At 34.7% G+C, this 12,123-nt stretch overlaps 1 protein-coding gene across 1 annotated transcript in view; it reads left to right on the plus strand.

Annotated features, from left to right (window-relative positions):
• LOC110582272 (phospholipid-transporting ATPase ABCA3-like) overlaps window positions 1-12,123 on the plus strand; it is a 165,165-nt gene that overhangs the window by 127,464 nt on the left and 25,578 nt on the right. The window contains exons 22-23 of the mRNA XM_044915266.1: window positions 5,859-6,017; window positions 8,240-8,418. Of these exons, the coding sequence (XP_044771201.1) occupies window positions 5,859-6,017; window positions 8,240-8,418 (338 nt within the window). The remainder of the gene's footprint in view (window positions 1-5,858; window positions 6,018-8,239; window positions 8,419-12,123) is intronic.

The following is a 12,123-nucleotide window of genomic DNA, read 5'->3' on the forward strand; positions in this document are numbered from 1 at the left end:
GAATGGGAGAAGATATTTGCAAATGACACTACAGATAAAGGGCTGGTATCCAAAATCTATAAAGAACTTCTCAAACTCAACACCCAAAAAACAAATAATCCAGTCAAAAATGGGCAGAAGGCATGAACAGACACTTCTCTGAAGAAGACATACAAATGGCTAACAGACACATGAAAAAATGTTCATCATCATTAGCCATCAGGGAAATTCAAATCAAAACCACATTGAGATACCACCTTACACCAGTTAGAATGGCAAAAATGGACAGGGAAAGAAACAACAAATGTTGGAGAGGTTGTGGAGAAAGGGGAACCCTCTTACACTGTTGGTGGGAATGCAAGTTGGTACAGCCACGTTGGAAAACAGTGTGGCGGTGCCTCAGAAAATTAAAACTAGAGCTAGCCTATGACCCAGCAATTGCACTCCTGGGTATTTACCCTAAAGACACAGATGTAGTGAAAAGAAGGGCCATATGCACCCCAATGTGAGTGACTATGGACTCTGAGAAACAAACTGAGCGTTTTAGAGGGGAGGGAGGTGGGGGGATGGGCTAGCCCAGTGATGGGTATTAAGGAGGCACGTGTTGTGATGAGCTGAAATCATAAAGCTCTTGGAGGAAAACAGGGGTAAATCTTTATGACCTTGGATTGGCAATGGATTCTTAGATAAAACACTGTAAGTACAGTAAAAGATTTATATAAATTGGATATCATCAAAATTAAAACTTTTGGGACACCCCAGAGAGCTCGCATTTCTTCTGTCACATGAGGAGACAGTGATGAATGAGGTGCCATCTATGAACCACAGAGTGCATTCTCATCAGACATTCTGAATTTGCTGTCACCTTGCTCTTGGACGTTCCAAGTTGCAGAACTGAGAGAAATAATTTTTTTTTTGCTTATAAGCTATACAGTTTATGATATTAAAAACTTTTGTTTATCAAAGGACATTATCAAGAAAGTGAAAAGAACCCTACATAAAGGAGAAGATATTTGAAAATCATAAACCTAATAAAGCTCTAATATCTAGAAAATACATGGACTCATAACAACAAAAAGATAAGAAAATAACTTTAACAAACATTCCTCTAAAAAAGATAGACAAATGGTCAACAAACACATGAAGAGATGCTCAACATTAGTAGTCATTAGGAAAATGCAAATCAAAGCAATGAGATACCACTTCACATCCATTATGATGGTGACTAAAAGAAAAACAACAGAAAATAACATGTTTTGCCAAGGATGTGGAGAAATTAGAAACCTTGTGCATTGCTAGTGGGATTGTAAAATGATGACACTACTGTGGAAAAGAATTTGGTGGTTTTTTTAAAATGTCAAACATGGAACTACCATATGACCCAGCAACTCCTCTCTTAGGTATATATCCAAGAAAATTTAAATCAAGGACTTGAAAAGATATTTGTACACCAATGTTCATAGCATTATTCACAATAACTAAACGATGTAAACAATCTAATTGTCCATGAATAGATGAATGAATAAACAAAATGTGGTATGTATATACAATGGAGTATTATTCAGCCACAAAAAGGAATACAGTTTTTATATATGCCATATCATGAATGGAACTTGAAAACATTATGCTAAGTGAAATAAACCAGACACAGGAGGACAAATATTGTGTATTTACACTTATATGAGGTACTTACAGTTGGCAAATCCATATAGACAGAAGTAGACTAGAGATTGCCAGGGTCTGCTGGCAGGAAAACAGGGAGAGTTTAGTGGGCACAAGTTTTGTTGAGGAGAATGAAGACATTTTGAGTATAGATAGTGGTGATAATTACACAATTTTGCGACTATATTGTTACTGAATTGTACACTTACCAGGAGTTATAATGATAAATGTTATATATATTTCACCACAATAAAAAGATACCTGAACAGCTATATGCCAGTAATTTTTTTTGTAGATACATATATCTGACTCAGATATATCCTTCATTTCTAATATGTTTTTTTTAATAAGGCACAGGTGTTGAATTTTAACAAATATCTTTTTTCTTTTTCATTAATGAGATGATCATACAGTTTTTCTGCTTTATTTTAATGTGGTGATATTCACTAATTGTTTTTATGTTAAACCAATTCTATATTCCTGTAATAACAAAACTTGGTTGTATTATCCCTTACTATAATTTCTAGATCCAGTTTGTTAATAGTTTATAAGGGAGTTTTCTATTAATCCATGAGACAGGTTGGCCAGTAATTTTCTTTGTTATAATATTCTTAGATTTTGGTATCAACATTATGCTGGTCTCATACAAAAAGTTAAGAAATAGTCTGTTCTATTCACTATAAGTTTTTTTTTTAAATATAAGATTCTCTAAAGATTTCCATTTGAATTTGGGGATGAATCAAGGATGCTATTTTTATATTCCACATTGTGCTGAAGGTTTTAGCCACACAATAGGCAAGAAAATAATAAAGGTGTAAGTATTGGAAAAAGAAGAAGTAGAGCTATCATTATTTGCAGATGACCCTGTGTACACAGAAAATCTAAAATAATTACAGATATGGGGCGCCTGGATGGCTCATTTGGTTGAACATCTGACTCTTGATTTTGGCTCAGGTCATGATCTCAAGGTCATGAGATCGAGCCCCATGTTGGGCTCCACGCTGAGTGTGGATCCCGCTGAAGATTCTCTCTCTCTTCCTCTCTCTCTGCCCCTCTTCCCTGATCTCACTCTCTCTCTTTCTAAAAAATAAATAAAGTAAAATAAAATAATTATAGATAACCTGTGAGAATTAATGAGTGAATTTTGCAAGGTTAGTGAATACAACTGATATTAAAAAATAGGTTTTATTTAGAAAATGAAACTCACAAAACCAAGGAGTAAATGTAATGATGATATGCAACATTTATACTATCCAAGACTACAAAACTTTATGGATATTCTTCTACTTGTAAAACTGGAGGAACTTATATCAGACCAATCCTCCCACACATAACAACTATAAACTATGGACAAATTTTTTAAAATTTGAAGGTACTTTACAATGACTGAAAGTAGGCAGAAACTGGAAGGGAGTTCACACTTGAAATGAAAAAGCACTGTGTGAGTTTTTCATTTCTGTTGCTTTTTTCCTAAGGACAGGGTATAGTTTGGAGGTATAGGATAGCTAAAACTCTGATAGAAACCTGCAATCTCAGGTTAAGAGTCAGAGCACATCATTTGAGATAACTATAGCATTCTTCGAATTAAAAGAAAGATGACGGGACCACAAAGGGTCACTCCAAAATTTCTTTATAGAATATTCCCAGACCTTTGGCTGACACCTGAATTTTGCAAGTACAAAGGAGAAATTGAAGCAGCCTAACTGAGGATAAAACAACTGAACTGATTTTTTCCGTTGCTGCCCACTGCTGGGTAAACAGTTTGATTTCAGTCAAGTTAACTGCTTGCTAAAGCAAATTCTTCAGAAGAGAATAAAAGAATCCAAAGTCTTGACAACATAAAAGTCAAAATGCCCAGAATGCAATCAGAGTTATTAGACGTATAAAGAAAGGAAAATGTGAATCATACTGAAAAAGGAAATCAGTGAAACACAGATTCTTTCCTGTAATGCAGGGTAGATTTACTGGAGTAATAATAGACTAAGAAAGTCTATTAATGTAATTCACCACATTTAATACATTAATGGAGGAAACCTTGGTATATGCAAAAATCATTCAAAAAATCCAACAACGATTCATTATAGCATTTTAAAAAAGATTTTATTTATTTGAGAGAGAGAGCGAGAGCAGGAGCCAGGGCGAGAGGGGGAGGAAGAAGCAGACTTCCGCTGAGCAGGGAGCCCAACATGCAGGGCTTGATCCCAGGACCCTGGGATCATGAGCTGAGCAGAAGGCAGATGCTAAACCAACTGAGCCACACAGACACCCCCATTATAGCATTTTTTAATAACTAGGAAGAAACTTCCATAACTTGATAAAGGGCATTTATGAATATCATACACAATACTGAATCATATAAAACATTCCCTTTAAAATCAACTACACCTAAGGTCCTAGTCAATGTAGTAATAGATGAAAATAAAGGATGTGAGATTAGAAAAGAAGAAACTGAACTCATTATTCAGAGATGATGTGAAAATCAGTGAATTGTTATCAGAAATATGGAGAATATAAAGAGAGGCACACCAAAACAACAGATAGTAATTCTGCTTTTCTCTAGATCCTACAGAGAGGGTCAGTATTCAGTCATTACACACAAGATGGCCACACTGTTTATGATTGTATCCAATTTGGTTGATTGGTATTCTACTCATACTGGTCCGTACACATGCTGAACTGAAGATAAGTATTTTTAAAGATTATCTATGCATTTACAAAACATTTTTTCTCAGTTTTTATATTCCTCCACACCCCATTCATATGGTATCCTTCAACAGTATGTCAGCTAAGGAATCATTACTTCTTAAAAAATTTTTAAAAAAATTTTTATTAATTGCATAAATTGAATTTTATTTTTGTTACATGACAAAACTGAGTCAAAACCAGTTATATTAGCATATTACTTTTCTTTATGTAGAAAGATCTTCCTCTACTCCTTAGAGGTAAGAGGATATTTATGGGGGTGCCTGGGTGGCTCAGTTGGTTAAGCATCTGCCTTTGGCTCAGGTCATGATCCCAGGGTCCTGGAATCAAGCCCCCCATCAGGCTCCCTGCACAGCAGGGAGCCTATTTCTCCCTCTCCGTCTCCTGCTCCCCCTGCTTGTTCTCTCTCTCCTTCTCTGTCAAAAAAATAAATAAATAATCTTTTAAAAGAAAAGAGGATATTTACGTATTCTGTGGGGAGAGAGGCTAAATACTTTATAACATTAGCTCCTTGTTATTTTTGGCATCTACTCCGTTGGCCAATCAATGTTCAGAATTCTTTCTGGATACTAGATTATTTGCATATACAGCAATTTTACCCTCTTTGGGGCAGGTTTGGTATGATTTTCCCTCTTAGAGAATTTATATCTTAGGGGTGCCTGGGTGGCTCAGTCGTTAAGCATCTGCCTTCAGTTCAGATCATGATCCCAGGGTCCTGGGATCGAGCCCCACATCGGGCTCCCTGCTCAGCGGGAAGCCTGCTTCTCCCTCTCCCACTCCCCCTGCTTGTGTTCCCTCTCTCGCTGTGTCTTTCTGTCAAATAAATAAAGTCTTTAAAAAAAAAAAAGGAAATTTATATCTTAGGAACTTCACTCATTCCCTGTCATCCTTGGTTGGCCACCTCTCTTTTGTCAAAGTGTCTTACAAATATGTTTTTTGTTCAGGCATATCATTTTATATTTATTACTAATAATCTGAGCTCAGTCTTGAAGTCCTACAATGACCATTCATAACCTTAACCTGTAATCATGTTTCATACTCCTTCATATATATTCAAATATTATACACATTAATTTAATATTAAAGAAACCTCAGTGAGGTTTAAGCTTGGTTCTCTGAAGATGTATCTCTCTGAAGATGTATCTCCTTTCAACTGATAAAATATTTATCTCTTTCCCACTCTTGTCATACGCTAAATTTCCTACCACAACTTTGTTTCTTTATTCATCCATGTAAGATAAGAAAAAGAGAAATCATCAGTATTCATTTCCTGTTCACATCAGGTGACAGAAGATAGGTTATATGGGTATCAACTTTGCTGAGGATTTTCCAGTGCTGTAATTATCAACATAAACTATGCTACAAATATATACTTAGTGGCAAGAAATGAGAGTTTCTTGAGGATAATAATATGGCTTTGTAATTTTCTCCTTTTAATTTGATTGGGGAGATTTTGTTTTCCTGGGGCAATTCATTTTGTATAAAGCGTGCTAATGTTATCTTTTTAATCACAGACAAAGGATCTGCTTTTGAAAGCCTCCTACTTAATTCAATGATGGTGTTACCCATGCATAACTTTGGGATGAGCATCAGCAAATATTATGATAACCAAGAGACAAACATTCTGTGTTCCTCAACAGATGTTCCTGCCTTCATAAACTGTAGTAAAGCAAGTGAGTATCTGGGACTCATCAGATACCACTGGCCTATTACTTATTGGATGTAAATAGCTCTACCTATATTATTTTGAATCTTCACAATAACCATCAAGTTATGTGTTGTTATACTCACTTTGAGGAAACTAAAGGTTATACAAAATTGAATAACTTACTCTATCACACAACTTGTACAAGTTAGAGCTAAGATTCAAAACTTTAGCATAATGCATTTTCTTATGGGATAGAATCTCTGCAGATGAATGGATAAAGAAAATGTGATATATATTTATGCATCTATGCATATACATACACATATATGCAATGGAATATTATTCAGTCATAAAAAAAGAAGGCATTCTTGCCATTTGCAACAACATGGATAGACTTTGAGGTCATTACGCTAAGTGAAATAAGTCAGAGAAAAACAAATACCATATGATCTCACTTATATGTGGAATCTAAAAAGAAAAACTGAACTCCTAGAGAACAGATCGGTGGTTGCCAGAGACAGGGGATTGGGGATGGGTGAAATGGATGAAGGGGACCAAAAGGTACAAACTACCAGCTATAAAATGAATTAGTGATGGGGATGTAATATACAGCATTGTGACTATAGTTAATACTGTATTGTATATTTGCAAGTTGCTAAAAGAGTGTATCTTAAAAGTTCCCATCACAAGAAAAAACATACCAATATCAAATCATTATGGTATATACTCAAACTAATATAATGTCTGTATGTCAATTATATCTCAATTTAAAGGGACATAATAAAAAATAAACATAAAAAAGATATAAACCTACAGATTCAAGAAACTGAATAAACTCCAAATAGGTTAAAACCAAAGAAGTCATGCCAAGAGACATCATCATCAAACCTTGAAAACCAAAAATAACAAAAACATCTTGAACATAATAAATTAAATTAAATTTAATTTAATTTAAATTTTAAAAAAAGAAAAACATCTTGAAAGCAGATACAGAAAAATAATACATTATCTATAAAGGAGAAACAATTCCCCTAATTTATAGATTTCTCATCAGAAACCATGAAGGCCAGAGCAGTAGCACAACATAATTTTCAAGTGCTGAAATAAAAAAGCTGCCAACTCAAAATTCTATATACCTAGAAAATTCTATATCCTTCTGGATGAAGGGGAAATGATGACATTTTTAAGTGAAGCAAATCTACAGGAATTTGTCACCAGTAGAAACTCTAAAAGAATGGCTAACAAAAGTTCTGTAAACATAAATGAAATGATAAAAGAGGAATTTTGGAACAACAAAGAGTAAAAATATGAATGAATACAATATATTGTCTCCTCTTGAGTTTGACAGTTAAAGCAAAAATAATAACATTGTCTGATAATGTTCTCAATGTATATAGAGGAAATATTTAAGACAATTATAAATTATAAATGGAGATGTTAAAGAGATATAAATCATAGAAAGTCCTCTATCCTTTACTCAAACTGGTAAAAGGAAGACACCAACCAACTGAGCCACCCAGGTGCCCCTATGTAGGTATTTTTAATTTGTAAAAATTTATTGAGTCCTACACTTGGGTGAATTTCTATATATGTACATAGTATGTAAAAAAAAAAGTATGTGAATTTCTATATATGTACATAGTATGTTAATAAAAAGTTTTTTAACAGTGAAAAAGGGAGAGTTGATCATCTTCACCTTCCTGATGAGCCTATTATTTTCATAACCATGAATTTAGAACCTTGTAATTATTACCTTTTTCACATAAGTGATTGAAAAAATGTCAGCTGTTGAGCACTTCCAACTTAGTTTAAATGTTAGTATTCCCTTATAGGTGAGAGTGTTTGCATATGTAGCATATTCCAGGTGATTCTACTGCCACTGCTCCACACTTTCAGAACCACCATCTGAAGTATTTTCAAAGGACGCATATTTTGGGGCAAGGGGAGCCTCTGTTGCTACCCAGTACTCTGATTAATGTGAACAGGCATTCACTCAAACATCTAATGGATGCCTAGAACTATAGCAAGACAAAATTCATGGAATTAAAGGATCTTAAAGGATCTTGAAGATATCTTGCATGACATACAAAATCATCAAACACACCATTAAATATAGTATTTTGTGCTTATTTGATAACCATTCTATTTGATTGTATAGTACTTCTAGTTTGTTGACTTCTTAGAGTTTTCTCATTGAATTAATTTTTTAAAGTAAACCTATATCTTTTTCTTTGTCATTGACATCAGTAACTCAGATGAATGTATATAGTTTGGAAAAAGATGCAATAGGAAGATTTTTAGTTGCAATGGCTGTTACGGGATTTATTTTCTTCCTCTTGATTTTCCTTTTGGAGACCACCTCATGGAAAGTGAGAACCTTTGTGTTTCACTATATTTTCTTTGGTATCTACAAGAAATTTAATAAGGTAAGTAGCTGGCTATGGCTCTTAGAGATATCTCTAAGACCAAAAACATGTCTCTACACATGCCTAACTCCATTATTGAATATAGGAATATAAATCAATCTATGTTGATTGAGATCCATATGAATCAGAGATCTTCATCTTAATTTGAACTTTGTGGTTTCTAAACATTACGGCCTCCACCAGTCAAAATATGATATTTTTGGTGTAATGTTCCATGATTCATTGTTTTCATATAGCACCCAGTGCTCCATGCAATACGTGCCCTCCTTAATACCCATCACCGGGGACAAAAACTAATGATGTACTGTATGGTGACTAACATAACATATAAAATAAAATAAAAATAAAAATAAATAAAATATAAACACAAAAGTAATTAATTTTCAGTTAAGAAAACAAAAAAACACGATATTTTTTATAGTTTGATTATAATAGAAAGCTTTCTTTTGAACATCTCTTGTATCAGAAGGCCATTCCCTCCCCAAAGTGCTCACGCACCCTAATTTGGCCCCTGGATATTTAACAAGCTCCCAGGTGGTATTGATTCTGCCAGCCCATAGAATGCACATTTAATAGTAAGGCTCTATAGCAGTTGCTCTCAAAATCTGGCATTTACCAGATTCTCCTGGAAGTCTTCTTAAAATACAAGTTGCTGGTGTCTGTCCCATGAGTTGCTGATTTTGTGGACCTTAGGTAGGGCCTGAACTTGCATATGTAATACATCTCAAGTGATGCTTCTGCTGCTCCTTCATGCTTTGAGAACCACTATATGAAATAATTTCAGAAGAAAGAATATTTTGAGGCAAAAAGGAGCCTCTCCATTACCAAAATAGATGAAATTGCATGACTCTCCCATAAGCTTAGACTTCCAATCCAAATTCTTACCATGCCAATCTGGTCTTTCTTCACAGTTCCCAGTACAGGTCTGACTCCATAGGTAATCAAGATAATGTGCATGAGTAAGGTGTGAATGATAGCACTAACAGAGGCATGAAAGGCAGGGAATATCCAAGATGTGCCTCCAGAAGTGGGGGAGATGCTGAGCAAAGGCCCAGCTCTGGTGTCATCAGTAGAGCCAACACCTGGTGTCCAGATCTTATGAGTGTCTCCTATTCAGCTGAGCTATTAGTCTGCAAGATTATGTAGGGAATTTCTCAATGGGTAGGAAGAGCCCAGGAACCGGAGGGTTAGGTCAAATGAGCAAGAAAACAGCTGGTTAGCACCAGCAAAGTCCAACACTCAAGGCTGAGGTCATACACTCTGAAGATATGTCTCAGGCACCTACTGTGTACCTGGTATCACACTAGATGTTGGACAGGACTCAGATTCCTGGGAGGGGTCTAGGAGGAACAAACAGATTCCCAGATTTGGAAGAGAGGGTAAATGAGACCTCCATAGAGATGCAAGAGAAAGGGTTTCAGGACAGGGACCAAATCAGAGCTCAGACAAACACAATCCAAAAAATATATGCTCTAATAAACAGAAACTCAAAATGCTAGAAATGCATCTAGGTGTCACCAAACCAAGCTTTAGGCATTGGGTGACACTTGAGAAAGTGAGTCCAAGGCATAGAGGTCAACTTATGCACAGACAAGGAATTGGAAAACATTAAAGGAGCTATTCAGCATGTCTGGAGCCAAGTTCAGGTGTTGGCAGGCAGGACAAGATGACTGCAAAAAGTGATAGGAGCCAAGGCAGGAAAGACCTCCAATGTGTCATGCTAAGGATCCTGAACTTCATTCTGAGGGCAATCAAGAGTTGTGGGAATGAGGAATTCAATGGCAAAATTATATGGACTTGGGATTTTCTTTGGGGTAAAGTTTGTAATAAGAGTTTCAAATTATATGACTTTGGAGTCTGCAGGTTTTCTATTATTTCTATTTCTATTCTTTTCTTATTTTGTACTTTTCAAGTAATGTGCCAGTTTCATCTAAACCATCAAATGTATTGACAAAAATCTTTTCACAATATCCTTTTGTTTTGTTCTTAATATCTGTTGGTAGTTTGTGGTTTTTCTGCCCCCCTCAAACCTTGTTTTCTTGATTACTCTTGCTAGGGATTTAACCAGTTTTATTCATCTCTTTCAAGAACCAACTTTTGAATTTTTTACTTCTCTATGTTTTGTTTTCTATTTCATTGATTTATTTTCTTACCTTTATTTTTCTGTCCTGCTGTCTTGTGAGGCCATAATAACATTGAGAATAATAGCTATAAATAATGTTACAAAACAGAAAAATTACAGATGAATCATGCTTACAGACATAGAGGCAAAAATCCTTCACAAAAATGTTAGTTTGAATTCATCACCTGGTAAGTTTTATTATAGGAATGTAAGGATAGTGTAACACTTTTTAAAAATTTTTTAATTTAAATTCAATTTAGTTAACAGATAGTGTAACACTTTAAAATCAATCACCATACTAATAAAACATAATTCACTATATTAATAAGAAAAATCAGAAAAACAATTATAATCCTGAGAGATTCAGAAAAAAGATTTGATAAAATTAAATTTCTTATAAAATTCTTCAGCAAACCAAAAACAGAAAGGAACTTCCTTAATATGGTACAAAGTAACCACAAAAAAAACTACATCAACTAACATGATTTTTTTAAAGATTTTATTTATTTATGTGACAGAGAGAGAGAGAGAGCACAAGCAGGTGGAGTGGCAGGCAGAAGGAGAGGGAGAAGCAGGCTCTCTGCTGAGCAGGAAGCCCGATGTAGGGCTCAATCCCAGAACCCTGGGATCATGACCCAAGGTAAAGGCAGGTGCTTAACCGACTGAGCCACCCAGGTGCCCCCAAATAACATAATTAATGCAAATTCTTGAAAGCTTTCCTTCTGAGTTCTCAAGTAAGACAAGAGTGCCTGCTAGTACCATTTTTTTAAATTTAGGTATAGTTGGCACAAATGTTACATTAGTTTCAAGTGTCAACATGGTAATTTGACAAGTTTATATGTTATGCTTTGCTACCATAAATGTAGCTACCATCTGTCACCATACAACACTATTGCAATACCATTAACTGTATTCCCTATGCTATACCTTTTATTCCCTTTTACTCCATTTTTCAATTCCATTTTTATACAACAGTTTACTACAGGTCTTAGTGCAATAGGGCAAGAAAAAGAAATGATAGGCATAAAATTGTAAAAAATTTTAAAATTCATTATTTACAAATGACAGGATTGTGTACATAGATAAAGGAATGAAATGTTAAAATTAATATTGCTAAATAAAAAGTCTGTATAGAAAAATCAGTTATATATCTGTATATAAGCCACAAACAAGTGAAATGTAAAATGATGCTATTTGAATAACATAAAAAGAAAAAAAATCTAGGAATAAATCTAACAGAATTTATGCAAGACCTTTATATGGAAAAGTACAAAACAGTATTGAGAGATTAAACAAGACATATAAATGAAGGAATATATCATGTTCTTGCTTTGGAAAACCCAATATTGGGAAAATGACAGTTTTCTCCCAAATTGATCCAAAGAATCAAAGCAATTCCAATCAAAATGCTAGTGGGTATTTTTGTGTATGCATGTTTGTGTATGGAAAATGATCAGCGGATTCTAAAGTTTGCATGGAAATGCAAAATGCCAAGGATAGCTAAGGAAATGTTGAAGAAGAATAAAAGTGGTGGACTAATACTACCATATGTAGGTATTTTTTAATAAACTATAGCAACTAAG

The sequence above is a fragment of the Neomonachus schauinslandi genome, chromosome 5 (genome assembly GCF_002201575.2).
Source record: "Neomonachus schauinslandi chromosome 5, ASM220157v2, whole genome shotgun sequence".
Classification (NCBI taxonomy): domain Eukaryota; kingdom Metazoa; phylum Chordata; class Mammalia; order Carnivora; family Phocidae; genus Neomonachus; species Neomonachus schauinslandi.